Source organism: Prinia subflava, chromosome 11 (assembly GCF_021018805.1).
Source record: "Prinia subflava isolate CZ2003 ecotype Zambia chromosome 11, Cam_Psub_1.2, whole genome shotgun sequence".
NCBI classification, from domain to species: Eukaryota; Metazoa; Chordata; class Aves; order Passeriformes; family Cisticolidae; genus Prinia; species Prinia subflava.
In genome coordinates, this window is record NC_086257.1 from 11,327,356 (window position 1) to 11,342,247 (window position 14,892).

Here is a 14,892-nt window from a genome sequence, read left to right on the forward strand (position 1 = left end):
TTGTTATTATTATTAGCCTACCCTTTCCTGCGTTAATTCTCCATGGATTTCTGCATCTCTCTGCTTCCTTTCCTTCCCACTCGCCTTCTTGCCCTTGCTCTCTCATTAAGCCCAAAACAGTGACATGTGTTCTCATTCACTAACTGTACATGAGTGCTACTGTACTATTGCAATGTGTTATAAATAGCACAGATTGAGGAGTACAGTTCATTCTGAAAAATTATCTTTAGAGATGACCTTTGAAACTCTTAACTATATCTTTCCTGTTTTTCACAGCATGCTCTGGATTGTGATGCTCTTAATTTGGTGCAGTTTATTAATTACAAAAGAGCGTAGAGGCTAAGCAGTAAGCAGAGGATTTGAACAATGAGGTGGATAATTAAAATGGATTAATGAGGTGGATAAAATAAAGGGATTGAGGCCAAATGGAGCACAAATTTTCTAAACATTATTGGCCCCAAAACTCTATCATCCAAAGGCACGTTTCTCTTTCCAGCTAGATGTCTGTTTTTTATCCAGAAGTGTCAGTCATCTTTCATGCCAGCTTTATTAATACGGTCCCAGGAGAGTTGAGTGTCATCTAGTGTCTTCTCCTGTGGCCTTAAAAGCCCTTTCTAGCCAGTACAGTTTCAGCAGCTGGTTTGCTCTCGACTCATTGCTGCACCTGTTTGCACTATGTTAAAAACACCCCGAAAGCAGGTCACAGATGATACTAATCCTGTGTCTGTGCAAGCCAGAACCATTGAGAAATGGTTCGCAAGTAAACAGGGAGAAAGATGGGGGAAGAGAGGGGCTTGGCTTGGATTCTGAAGCAGTAAATCCTGTCTAATCCATCTGTAATGCTCCTTGACCAACGCCATCCCTTCATGTGGAAGGTCTCCTCTATGGGAAAGTTGGGGGTTCAAAATATCCTATAAAGACTGGTGGATTTGATTTGTGCCTGTCAATGCGTGGGTTTTATTTCTCCCTCCTTCCTTCCAAGCCTCAGTGCTTCCACCTCAAATTTATCCGGGAGAGCCTGCAGGCTCCTCCAGGGTGGAGGTGCGACTCAGCACCGTGCCAGCCGTAGGAGCAGCCCGGGCTCCCCGCTGGAATTGCCGAGGTGTGTTGGACACACGTCCCTCTCTGGAGGCCCGGCTGCCGCCCTTACCAGAATATTCCGCCGTGTGCTGCGGGGGAGGAGGCTCCGGCAGCCGGGGAACGCGTGCTGCCGCCTGGCCTTTCTCCCGGCCTCGCCTTTGCCGCAGCTGCGGCAGCACCGCCTGCCCCGCTGTGGACCGAACTGCGGCGTAAAGCGGCTCGTACCTCAGGAATGACGGGGATCGTCATTTTTTATTTTGCCATTTTTTGTGTCACTTGGGGTGCAGTCACGTTCCGTGGCACGCGCCGCCTCAGGCGGGCGCGCGGCGCGGGCCGTGCCTGCCCCCTGGCGGCGCCTGCGGGGCCCGCAGCCCGCCGTGCCCGCACAGCGGCGGGGATAGGGAATCCTGCTAGGAATCCTTCCTGCACACTGACCCGCGTCCTCCGCCCGTGAGGGAGACCTCCCTGCCGTCCTCCAGCCCGCCGTGAGCGCTCGCTGCCGCGCCGCTGTGCCGTGCCCGCCCTGAGCAGCCTGCTGGGCGCCGGTGACACGCGGTGACAGCTGCCATGGAAGCGCTCGCAGCTGAGCCCTCACCCTGACACGGCTGCGGGCTGGGCAGCAGCTCCCACCAGACCATGTCCCTGCACAGCTGGACGCACATCTGGAGCCGGTGAGGTTTCCTGAGAGTTTTGCCCTGCTCTATAAGCTTCCGGCCCTCTGCACTTGCCTCTGCCCTCTTCAACCGCCTTTTTTTTTTTTTTTTTCCTTCCTTCAGGAACTTTCGTTCTCCGCTGCCCCAGGTGATTGTTAGCACAGGCCCTGCTCCCTCCCTGCTCGCTCACAGGGCAGCGGGTGTCGGCAGGTAGTGGATTAAAGCTTTCATTAATTTCTGTATATCTTCTTGTCTTTTCCTTAAGTATTATCTCAGCCCCTGCATATTCCACTCTGAAAATCCATGAAAGCACAGGGCTTCAAAATTCATGATAAATGTGACCGCTGGTTATAATCCCCAGTTAAACAGCGTTCAATAAAGTTGCAGTTGTGGTGTGGTATCCAGTCCAGTAACGAAGGATTTGCTGTGTTAGCCTTCTCACTATTCAGGGGCTTTTCCCCACGGGATGTAACATTTCAGGTGGTTCCAGCCGCTGTCCGTTCCATTCGCAGTTCCGTGCGCAGGGCGGGCGCTGCCTGCGGGCGGTGCGGCCCTGCCGGCGGAGCCATCGGCGGCTCGGCCATCGGCTGCGCGCCCTCCGCTCGCGGCTCGGTGGGATCGGCGCTCGCTTGGCCGCCGCCAGGGCTGGGCGAGGGGAGAGGCAAGATGGCGGACAAGGCGCCCGGCGGCTCGCAGAAACCCGCCGGGAAGGTGAGGCCGCTCCGCCCCGGGCACGGCCCGCGCCCGCTCCGTTCGGCTCGGAAGGCACGGCCCGTGGCCCGCTCCGTTGCGCTCGGGGAGCACGGCTCGCGGCCCACTGCCGCGGCGGCAGGCCCGGTAGCGGCAGGGCGGCGAGGCGCGGGCGGCGCGGCCTGCTCTGCTCTGAGCCCGGGGTGACCGCGGGCCCCGGGACCGGGTGGGAGGCGGGAGGGGTACTCGGGGTCCCGGGCCTCTTGCGGGGCACCCCCGCTTCCCGAGACCGCCCCGGGTACGTCTCAGTCACCGTGGCGTCCCCGTGCCCCGGCGGAGGAAGACGCGGGGCCCGGCGGAGGCGCTGTGCCGGCCCGCGCGTCCCCGGCTTGCAGTGCAGGCTGGTCCGTAATGCCCTGGCCCCAGCCGTGCTCACCGGCGGGTCTCATTTCATTGCTCTCCCCCCGTGGGCTGAAGCCCGCGCAGGGCTAGTTTCCAACCCGCGAGTGTGAAGAAAAACGATGAATTGAGATGGAGCGGGTTCTTTTGAAGTGCGATGAAATGAGAAGTTCCGTAGAATTGCCATGGCGTTCCCCGCGCTTTTCACCGTACCCGCTCTACTTCCTGTGGTTCCTGCTGGGTGGATTTCCAGCCCGGGAGCACAGGCAGTGCTGCAGTTCGGGAAAGCCTGGCCCAGAGCTGTGCTCTGAAACCCGCGGGTGGTGACGGCTCCGAGCTGCCTGCGCTCGCAGCTCCTGCTGGCAGGGGAGAGGGCATGATATTCTGGGGGATGCACTGGCGGCTGATGGTTTGAGTATTACTCCCTTTCATTCACTTTCTTTTCAGGTTTTAGGTCAGAGCTATATAAATTCTCCAGGTTTTGGTGTGTGAATGTGTAAATCTTTCAAAGAGGAAGCTGTGTTATGGCTCAGGGATTTCCAGTGCTATAAATGAATAATTTTTGCTCATCTTTTTATTAAGCAAAACCAGGATTATTTAATTTTTTTTCCTTTATTTTGCTGCTAGGAAACTGGAGTAATTAATGCAGTTGGTAATGAAATGTAGTTACTTAAAGTCTGCATATTTACTCAGTTGTTATTAGAGTAGGAGGTTTTTATTTTTGTTTCCCTTTTATGATGTGTTCCAAATATTGCCAAGAAACGGTTTTTTAAAAACTTTTGGCTTGGAATGGCAAATAAGAACTGTACAGAAAACCTGAGTAGTAAAATAGGTCTTAATTTGTGGGCAATGGCCGTCAGGGAATAGGAAATTTTGGGGTTTCAAGTATAATTAGAAATAGAATACTTAATTATTGATGAATGCAGCTGATAACATGGTACAGAAAACCAACCCAGGTGTGATTCCTTTTGTTTTGCAGTTACATTGTAAGCTGTTTTTGGTTTGTCATTTACTATTTCTCTGCTGCTGATACTGTTTTTTCAGTTTGCAGTAATAATTAATTTATAGGAATTGTTTTCTGCCCTGGATGTCAGTTGTGCAGAGGTATGGTCAGACAGTTGACTCTTCCATCCCATGGAAGTCAGTAGGACACCTGGGGAATATTCATAAGGGCAGACATGTGTTCACCTGCCAGGGTCTGCTGAGGAGGTCCTGTACCTCCCTCTCCACCCTTGTGCACTTCCCTCTCATCCCTCAGTTTCCCGTTCCTCCAGATATCCATGCCGTATCCCACTAGTATTTTCCCATGCTTTGCATTCTAGATCTTGAGTGTTTCTTCTTGTCAATATTATTTTATCTACCAAAACAAATAGGGATAGTACGGAGTTGGATCCATGAGAATGTTTCTGTTAAAAAGTGAAATAAAATAAGACATGCCTATCTCTTGGGATTTATTTCCCAAGAAGTGAATCTTGGGAAATCTTGGGGGGCTGAAGAGTGTGTGGTCCCTTCAGTGCCTTTGTTTTGTTATTCCATCAATGCTTGTGACGTGTTTATACATCGACATACTTTTCAGATGTCTGCACAAAGAAATGGTACTGAAAGTAGTAATATTTTTGTTTTAATTAGTTTATTCACTCAGGGATTAAAATGTGTATTATTAGTTGAGCCTGTATGAAAATGCTTATGGTTTAACAATTGAGCAAATAACCATTTTGCTCAATTTCTTGAAGTAATTATTTATCAGACATTTTGATTATTTTAAATAATTTTAGGATTCATTTACTTACATAATTAAAGCAGAGGTTGTAGATCTCTTTTGGTGCATTGTATTTAGAAGTTATATTTGTTTTGCAAATACAAATATTCTTATATCTCGCAGACTCCATAGGATATGTTTCAGTGGCAGTTCCAAGGTGTGCCCTTTGCTGGCTTCTAGATACCTGCTGAGAAGACACAGTGACCTTTTATTTTCTGTGCTCTGCAGGGAACTGTGACCCAGTGCCTGAAATAAAATAACTTCTCCCCTTCAGAATGGTTGGTGTTTGTTCTTCAGTCTTAGAGTCCAAGTACCGAATTTGACCCAGTTATTTGGATTATATCTATATTTATACATATTTATAGTGCAAAATCACATCTTTTCAGCCAGGCATTATCTGTTTGATTCACTGTTTGAAAAGCATTGCTGGAGCTGGTACAGGTTCAGGGAGCCCCCAGTGCCTGCATTGCTGTGGTGGCAGCTGCTCTGTGTGATACTGGCAGCTGCTAAATACTTTGAGAATCTCCCATGTGAAATGTGTTGCAAAAGCATTAAGTATTCCTTTGGCGCTTTGAGATTAGAATAGCAAGGTTCATTCTTGAGATTTGGAGAACTACAAGTAGGATTAAAGGATAATTAAAGAGGAGAAAGTAGGGATTGCCAAAGAGTTTACACCCAGGACATTGGTGTAGGACACGATTCTGAAATGACAGATACAGATGTTTAGTTATTATCTTCATGTAATGAAATTTTAGCTGCTCAGTGGCTCTTCCATTTTGCTATTGTATCCTCTGAGCATAGTGACTGTCTGGCATGGCTGCTGCTCTTACATAGACTGCTGTTCAAATTTGGTACCACATGCAGAAGAAATACTTCACTTGGACCAAGCTGTACTTTTCCATTTTCATCCCAAAAGCTGTACCTGTTATCTGAGTTTAAGGTTCTAGTGGAATACTATTCTGTACAAATACTTCCAGAGAACGCCACTCACTGTCCATTTACTTTTGTGTCTGCAAGTTATGACTGCTCATATAGGGACTAATAGTAATCTGCATTATTCCAGTAACTGTAAAGACTGAGTACATTAGCCATAACATAATTTGCAGGTGTTTTCAAGCCCTTACTTTCTAGAGAGAAAGGAAGAATAAAAAGGATAAGGCAAGCTGGAAACCTCCTTTTGCTGGGTTTTGACATCTTAACTTATGATGTGTTCCCATTTGTTTTTTCTTCTGTCAGTGCTGACACAAAGCGGTCCCAGCCTTAGCTGCTTCTTCCCTACCAAACATTGTCCTCTGTGGTTGATTTGGCACAGTTTGGGCAGTGAGGTGAGTTGGGAAATGGTTTGGCTGAGCCTCCCCGACTCTCCCTTTTGTGGGTGATCAGCTAGACCAGGAAACGGTGCTGTAGTTCAATGTGACCAGCGTGGGGGCAGGACCAATGGAACGTGTTGAAACAGGGTGGGAGTGGCTTTCATCAGAGTTTCTTGGAAGCATTTCACCCTGAAGCTATTGGTTCTTTCAAGGACAGGGCTTTCATTTATGTTTTAAGTTGCAGCCATTACAGTTGTAAAAATACCATTCAGCATTAGAAGACCACGTATTGTCTCCCGGCCTCTATTGGCAGCCTTTGTTGCTCTTTGTTGTTTCACTAAATGACATCAGTATTAATTAAAAAAATATTTATTGTATACAGCATGTTTTAAATACTTGTGAAATAACACAATCATGCCAGTTTTACCAAGAGATTTTTAAGTCTGGAGAAACCGTGAAGGGCTGGATTTGTGGCCGTGTGAACTGTGGGCAGGAAGGAAGATTTTCAAGACCTGTTCTATTCTCTGTTTTCCTTGGAAGCTTCCATGAAGCTGGAAGAAAACATAAAGATCAGAATCTCAGAGATGACACTGCTTTGGCATTTTCATGGAAGTTTGTCATAAATCTCATTTGTATGGTCCTTTGAAGTTTTTGGTTTTTCTCTTGGAGGTTGAGTGAAGTTGGCTGGACTCAGTAGTGAGGCTTTGGGTGACCTCCAGGACTGGGGTTTTACAGGACTGTGTTTTACTGCAGGAGCAATGCAGGCTGCTGAAATGGCATTTCAGCTGGGCTGGCACATGCTTTGAGAAATATGTAGCGTGACAGTGATGGAAAAAGTGATCCAGCTGTAAAATAGGCTAGTTGAGGGGAAAAAAAATGAAGATAGTTTTCATGCAGAGATGCAGTGAATTAGGCGTAAGAAGGCATTTGTCAGTTGTCTATGCTGGCATTTTTTTCTGTGGCATTTTGAACATGAGGGAGCTGTCCTCACATCTCATCACATGTAGGGCAGAGCTTTGTGTGTCTTTCTTTCAGCAGTTAAGTTCAGTTGAGCTACTTGACATGATGAGAACAGAAAAAATAACCCTGCTCCAGATTTCAACACAGGTGGGCAACATCTTCTAAAATGTTTCCCACTCTTAAAAAGACACCAATTCCGCTGAGTCAGTGCAGCTGGTGTGACTGAAGGAAACAAAATGGCCCCTTTTGTCAAGGCAGTGCAGATGGATGCAAAGTGCAGTGCTGTGAGAATTTGTGATTTTCTAAAATGACTGCTATTTAGAAACTGGCAGATAGCAGTGTGTGATTTTATCAAGAACCTTTTCATCTTGTGCTTTGTCAGAACAGTTGCTTGGCTGGTCAGGAGCCGTATCAAAGGTAGAACTAAATTTATACATAGGAAAGAGAAGACCTTAAAAATAAGAATTGTTGAAGGAGGAAGATAGTATGGCTCTCCAAAGGTGCTAGTTGTTTTGGGGTACAGTTGGTCTGAAAGCTAAAACTGCTTTTAGAAGTTTTCTGAGTACACCTTAATAGAAATTCTGCTGCTCAGCTAATGTTCAGTGGCTCCAAGTGCCCTGGTGTCTGTTGGTGGGTTGGGGAGTGCCACTGTACTCCCACAGAATCTCTGTGTGCTGCCATTCACTGCAGCTTTTCTGAGCAGTATCTGTGTGCTGCTGGAGAATCAGATTTATTGTCTTTTTTTAATGTTCTTCCTCAGGATAGTCTGCCATTACCATTGAGCATTCCCACTGTTTGTTGCGCTGTGTAATGCCTTTGCCCTCTCTATAAGCAGCTATCACTATCTAAAACTTCCAAAAATGAAACAGATATGGAGAATCAGGAAGTGTTCATTCCCTTCCTTTCCTGGAGCAGTGCTCAGTCTCTGTCAGTAACTGAGGCAGACAGCACTGTATCACTCTAGCTTTGAGACTGATTTTCTAACTGCAGGTCTCAAACTGTTTTTTGGAAGGCTGGAATTGTGGCTCCTGTGGTGGTTGCTGCAGGGTGGCAGCTGGCAGCAGGAAGAATGCTGTTTCCATGCTCTGGAATTCTTTTGCACAGTGTACATCTTTTATCTGTGTGATGTTGGGCTACACATTCATAAACTCTTGAGGGGGGACAGCTTTCCTTGGGCTGCGTTTGTGCACTGTATAGAATCTGTGCATAACAGGTTACTGATCTGAGTGCCACAGGCAGTTGTGGATCACAAAAACATCCAGTACCAAGTACACAGGAGGAGAAGTTTACAGAAGTGGCATTAGTAAAAGATGCTTGAGATATTTGCTTCCGTGTGTATTCTGATGAACTGCTACTGCTGAACTCAACTTGTTATTAGCTTCTGTACAAAGATGTGCTTGTGAGTCATGCACAGTGCTGCAAGGAAGGGGATTTGGGAGGTATTTGAGAGTAAGACATGATTTTTTCCCCCTGTTTTTTCCCGTGCCTCATTCTTCTTTCTTAAAAAAACCTCCAGACGTGTTCTTAGAAGCCTTTTGCTTCTGCCTTGGAAGGGCTGTATCTTTGTGTTGCTCTTTACCTTTGTGCACTTAATTTTGGTTGTTTAAGTGCTTTCTGTAGAAGACCATTTTTTTCTAAATTGATTTTACTGTATAACATAGGAATATACTTGTTGAAAGAGAAATGTCTCTGTCTTAGCTGATGAAAAAGCAGGATGCACAACAAAAACAAGGCCTAGTAAATTATCTTCTAGAGTAGCATTTGATGCTTGTTGGTTTTGAAAGACTGGAAATGAGCATCATATAGTACTATTTCTGGTATAAACTATAAACTCATGGTAATAAGGAGAAATGCTAATGGCCTGTAACTAATGAACAGATTTCAGCTAATGGAAATGTTTTATTTTCACTTAAATTTCAATTAAGGTATGAATTATGCATCAGGCAATAATATCTTATTAGTAGATGTTATGTCAGGTTTTCTGGAATTCAGGCATTATGTAATTTAAAAGCATGTTCTCCATCACTTAAGCCTATTTAAAACCTTATTTTGCATATATGCTAGTTCGGGTTTTAAAGTTCAGTTAGGGTTTGAAGTAATAATGTCAGTTTGTACCTAGGCACAAATTAAGGTTTTTAAGGTGGCCAGGTTCCATCTATGCACAATATAGTAAGAGCAGTTTTGGAAATTATTTTATAGGAAGCCAAGTGTAATCAAGCACTTTGTGTAATCTTTAGCAGCCTTTAAGACAACCCTTGGAGAGGCAATGTAAGTAACTTACTTTTTTTCCCAGTGTTGCCATTAGTGGCATATTTATAAAATCCAGCTGTGGAAATTCTGATTTTTTAGTTGTTTTTCTTTAGGTTTGTCCCATATTTGCCTTATATTGACGTTGTTTCTGAGGTGACCTAGGTCAGATATATCATTAAAATACATTATATGTATATTTTTTTTGTGCCTTTGGATGAAATTGAAATGCAAATCACATTGCAAGGATTGGGAAGAACCCCAGAGGTTTTTTGTCTGTTTCTTGCCGAGTGCCTCACCTCCTCATCGTTCTCTCCTCAGGTCAGAGGGCCAGATGCAGTACATACCACTGGATCTGCTGATTCACATGTAAGTCCAAAACACTTCAACAAACAAAAAACCAAAACCAAATTCCAGCCAAACCCACAAGCTCAAAATAGGGCTGTTTTTGAAGCAAACTGCTTGCTGCAGGCAGAGGCTGGTGCACTGGGTATGTAACCTGTAGGTGTTTGCAAATGAACCATTGATTTCACGTTTAAAAATACTCCTTGAAACTTTCAAAACAAGCACCAGTGTAGGAGCTGTGCTGCATGGTGCTGCATCCACAACAGGTACTGGAGCAGAAAGGAGCTGCAAGGACTTTGGGTGGGTTTGTCTCTTATGATGGGGAATGCTTGACAATATGAGGTCATCAATCCTGGGAGTCATGGGATGTTGAAGTGCCTTTGCACATATTCTTGGCTTCTCAAAACTGAGACAGTGTGGCCTTAATTCCATCCTTTATTTTTCTTTCTGATAGAATATGGTAAAGGAAAAGGTAAGAGGAATAACCTGGTCCTGCTGGCCACCCCACCCCTCATCCCCTTAGTGACGAGACCTTTGCCTGGATGTGTGGTTGGCATGTTGCATGAAGACCTACCTGTTTCTGAGCTAAAATGAAAACAGGCAGCAAGAGCCAAACTGGGAGTTAATACCAGACAATTCATTCTGTGGTTTGGATTTTCTTCAAGATTTCAATTTGATTTTGTACATGCAAAAGTCAATTACCAGCTGTTAAATTGCTTGTGAGACAGCATCGTTCAAGTTGTGATAGCAGAAACTTTTCATAAAGAGTAGCTTGTTTTATTGATTTCTTTTACTTGCTACAGTTTGGACAATTAACTCTTAAATTTCTTCTGAGTATTTTGTATTGATGTAACTGGAACTTGATTGCTTTGTGCCACCTGACAGTCAATGCAGTGTTCTGTTTAAACAGAAGTTTACTTTCATACAGAGATTTGATTACACAGCTACAAGTTTCTCTTCTATCATTTGCTTTATCCTTTTCACAGTATTCTGCATTTTTTGAAGGAGGAAGACCTTCAAGTTTGGTGTAGTTCTATTGTTAGGAATTCTGTGAAGCTGCATCTGGTTAATGATAGTGTTATAATTGCCCACTAGACTCTTAACTAGCAGGCATAAATTAGTTCAGTCTTCTTAACATTATATTGCTCCTGCCACATGGAAGTTGTTTTTTCCCTGAGACCCTGTCTAAACTGAGCAGATCTTAGTGCCAGAACTCTTTATCTTGCAGCTGCTTCCCTTGTGTCACTGGAATAAATAATTGTGTGGCTGATCTGCAGGTATCCTGTGACATTACTGTGAGAGATTATTTTCTGATGACAGGATAAGCCTTGGGTAGGAGTGTGGTATTTGTTCTGCCTGCATTGCTGTGTCGTAGCTGTGTGCTCATGTTTGGCCAAGGTTGTAAATTGTTGGTCGTACTGAAATAGAAGCTGTTTTTCAGACAACTGGAAGACTGGATTTTATTAAATTTAAAATCACACAGATGAATTAAAAGCTCCTGATAAACCTGTCACAGCAGCTCATGTTGACAAACATGGTGTCATAAACCAGATAGCTTCACAGACAGCACTGCATAAATTTGTCACTGATAGCTTTACTTTCAGTCATGAAGAGGTAACACTTTCAAAGAAATATGAGCTACTTGTTCCTGTGCTTGGCACAGATCTAAGAGGTGTTTGTGATGCTAAGCAAGGATTGTAAATTTCAGATTAAAGATATTAAAGATATCTCAGTTTGTTTTTCATGGTGCTGTCTGATCTAAACATTTTTTCAAACAGGAAGCTAATAGTAGAAATAAAACTTTTTACAAAGAAAGTTATTCCTAGAGGAAACCCTTTCCAGTTGGTATCAAAACTTTTTTTACAATATGACATTTAGGTTCTTCACCTTATTTGTCTTCATATTTTGTTGAGCTGACTTTTTGTTAAGAACTGTCATTTCAAAAATGATAGTTTTAAGCATCACTGTGTGCTCTGTGTAAGAGTATCACAAATATTTTGAAGACAAGGCTTATAGCTTATGTTTTTTTCTTCTGGGGCTTTGTTGTTGTGCTGATTCTTCATGAATTATTGTGTTAAGGTAGGTGTTTCCAGAGAAGTATCTTTTCCCTCATTGAACTTCCCACTGCCTGTTTCTTTGGAACATGCTCTCCATCCTGTTGTATGTCCTCCATCCTTCTTCTCTTGATGCTTTACTGCCTGTTAACTGCCAGAATAAAGCCTTAAGAATTCCAGAACTTATTGTTATTTGGAGTGCTTCCTTCAACAGAGTTTTGGAAAGAAATTAGAAACAATCTAGGAGCTGAATTTGAGGCTTTTTGTTTCATTTAACTGATAGCTGAAAACCTCTAGAATGCATTTTGTTGTTCCGGCAAAGCTATTAATTTTTACCTTGAAGTACAGCTGAAATTTAGCATCCATTTGGTTGTTCCATTACCTTGCACAAACATTATTCTGGCAAAATAGTCAGAAAAGCTTTTTTGAGGACTAGGGGAGGGAAGGGGGAAGAACTGTAGTGCAAAGCATGTATTTCTGAAGGTTTAGAAACTGCAGCACTGCACAGTGATAGATGTCCAGGCTCTTACAGCAAGTGTCCTTCAGATTTCATCTGTTTGAATGGTGTATTAAAAGCTTTCTCATTAAACCAAGGGTGATTTGTTTAAAAAAAGCCACACAGATTTAATTTTGTTTTTAGTTGTATTAGATAATAACAACTTCAGAGATACGTACAGAAAGGCTTTTCTTTGTTTTATCTGAGTTACTGATTTAGACCAAGGTCAAAAGTAGCATCATTATTTTGATTGTTTTGTAAACAGTTTGATGTCTGTTTTCTTACTCTGTCTGCAGCCTCTAATGGAAAGTAAACTTAAAGCATTCAGTATTGGCAAAATGAGTGCTGCCAAACGGACTCTGAGCAAGAAAGAGCAAGAAGAATTAAAAAAGAAGGTAATGGTATACAGTGAAAGTTTTACTTTGTATGCAGAGCTCAAATAAGTTTGCTTTTAGATTGCAACCAGCTTTTACACCAAGGATCTTGATTTTGATAATTGTACCTCTCTAAGAGTGAAAGTGAATTGTATTTTACATGTATAATGTATTTTTGGCATCCATGGCATTATCATACAGAGAGGGTTACTCTTTCCTTCTCTGTGAGAAATCAAATTCTCTGGCTTCCTGCAATAGGGAATTACAATAATCCATTGATGTGTTGCTCAGGATGGAGACAGCCATCACCTTAGGTAATTTTCTGTGCTTCCCTTGCTCTCTGTCATTGGATTTCAGTCATTACAAAGAGTACCTGTCATTTTTGAAATTGTTTCAGTACACATCCTTATTAGTTCTGTAAAAATTTTTTGTCTAATGATTGTATTGGGAACTAATACAAACCTTAAAATTTGATACTGCATTTTAGATTACTCAGGAGTGTCCAAATTTTAGGAAATACATATCTGACAGTTGGTCATGTGGAAGTTTTGAAAATTTTGGGGTTTGAACTTCAGACATGCAACTCATACTATATTCCAGTGGCTTATCTCTGGCTGGTTTGTTGGAAATACTGGCCTAAAGATCATGACAGTGCTAAATTTAGTGTCTCTAATCCATTGAATGAACTTGTTCTCTGGGAGATGAGAAGGGTGGTCCTGTTGTTTGTAGGTCTCCTTCAGCCGCGTGGGTGGATTGTGAAGGCTGGGATGGAACGGGCACTGTTCTCTCATGCTGAGGCCAGCAAAGCTCCAGACTCACAAGATTTCGATTCGGGCTTTTCTGTTTGGCATCTTTTGAATGTTAAATTGCCATGTAAGCTCCTGGAAAGGAGCATATTGGAGCACACAGCCTCACTGGCTTTGCGTGTTACGTGCTGTGTTCTGCCCACATTTCTCAGAGATTCAAATTGTCTAAAATTGAAACGCCTTTGATGCAGTTTGTAGCTTGAACTCTAGAAAATAAAAGGAATGTCACTAAGCTAATTTAAGAGTAACTACCTAGTGAAGGTTGTTGTGTGATGATAGTAAATAGATTAACATTTGCTGTGTAGGAGGATGAGAAGGCTGCTGCAGAAATTTATGAAGAATTCCTTGCTGCCTTTGAAGGAGGTGATGGTAATAAAGTGAAAACATTTGTAAGAGGAGGAATCGTTAATGCATCTAAAGGTATAACTAATCTTTTTTTTGGAGGTGGTGGGTCATTTGGGTTTGAGGAAAGATGAAGATTGGCTCTGAATTGCACTTTAATGTTACATTAGAAGCAGAAAAGAAAACTTGATGCTAAAATCTACTTTATGCTTTGATTGAGGTGGGGACTAGTGTGATTTGCATTTTAAACGTAAGAAGAAAAAAGGCTTTGGTTTAGACTACCTAATCTATGTTCTTTTTACTTCATACTAAAAGATGTTAAATGATGTAAAATTCATATTTTTGACTTTTTAAAAATGAAATAATACATTGAATTGAATGACCAGTACTAAAGAACAGCATTCTTTCTAATGAACAGTTTTGTGCAGCATTAATTAATAAAATTTTAATTCAACTTGCCTTTAATTTCAGAGGAGCATGAAACAGATGAAAAACGGGGTAAAATCTATAAACCTTCATCACGATTCTCAGATCAAAAAAATCAACCGAGCCAGCCGTCTAATGAGAAACCTCCATCCCTCCTAATGATAGAAACCAAAAAGCCTGTAAGTTTCTTGCTTGAATCTTAACTCCTCCTGATGCATTTAGAAGTGCTTAGGAAAAGGGCCGTGTGATCTCTTGCAGAGTAGTTTTGTCTGCACGTGTCACATACTGAGAGAGGTGGGCATTGGGGATGCCTGAAGCTGTAGCAGACACGAAGGTGATGAAGTGCAGAGCCCCAGGAGCCCTGCATGTGGCACAACGCCCTGGTGCTGCTCTGCCCTTTTACTGTGCTGCTGCTAAAGTGCACAGACTGCTCATGGATATGGATTTAGGGACTGTGCAAAGTACCAGCTTCTTCAGTCCTGAGAGGTTCTGGGTTTAGAAGCTATTCTTCTCAATCCCTATTGCTACCATCTGTTTTTGATTTTTCTTTTTAAACTTAAAATCAAAAAATAAATTGACCTTTGTGTTGATCCGAGTTTTTCTTGTTAGGGTTCTTTGAGTTTGTTTGTTTGTTTTGTTTTGGGTTTTTTAGGGGGGTGAAGCTTCAGAAGTCTCTTTAGAAGTCCCTTTTTGAGTTCCAGAACTTGCACAGTTCTAAAGCTGAACACCTTGCTTTATTTAATTTATTTTGTCTTCTTCATGGTTTGATGGAGTATTTTTTTGTTTTGTTTTGGGTTTGTTTTTTTTTAACTAAGATTCATCATAAAAAGTAATGAAAATATTAGAAATATGAACAAGCAGTCTTCAAGTCAAGTGATAATTGCATATGATTACTGTTACTACTGTGTATGTGTAATGAATGTCTTGGATGTCTTAGAAGTCTTTTAATAG

At 42.7% G+C, this 14,892-nt stretch overlaps 1 protein-coding gene across 4 annotated transcripts in view; it reads left to right on the forward strand.

The window, feature by feature from the left end:
* The first annotated feature begins 1,316 nt into the window (after nt 1–1,316).
* The window catches only part of U2SURP (U2 snRNP associated SURP domain containing), a 38,815-nt gene continuing 25,239 nt past the window's right edge, over nt 1,317–14,892 (forward strand). For 2 of the 4 annotated variants that reach the window (XM_063408751.1, XM_063408752.1), the window contains exons 1-5: nt 2,340–2,444; nt 9,420–9,467; nt 12,290–12,388; nt 13,479–13,593; nt 13,987–14,120. In XM_063408751.1, coding sequence (XP_063264821.1) covers nt 2,400–2,444; nt 9,420–9,467; nt 12,290–12,388; nt 13,479–13,593; nt 13,987–14,120 — 441 coding nt within the window. In that variant the 5' untranslated portion in view covers nt 2,340–2,399. Of the gene's footprint in view, nt 1,752–2,338; nt 2,445–9,419; nt 9,468–12,289; nt 12,389–13,478; nt 13,594–13,986; nt 14,121–14,892 lie in introns of those variants that run through there. The other 2 variants (XM_063408754.1, XM_063408755.1) reach the window with 2 other exon arrangements.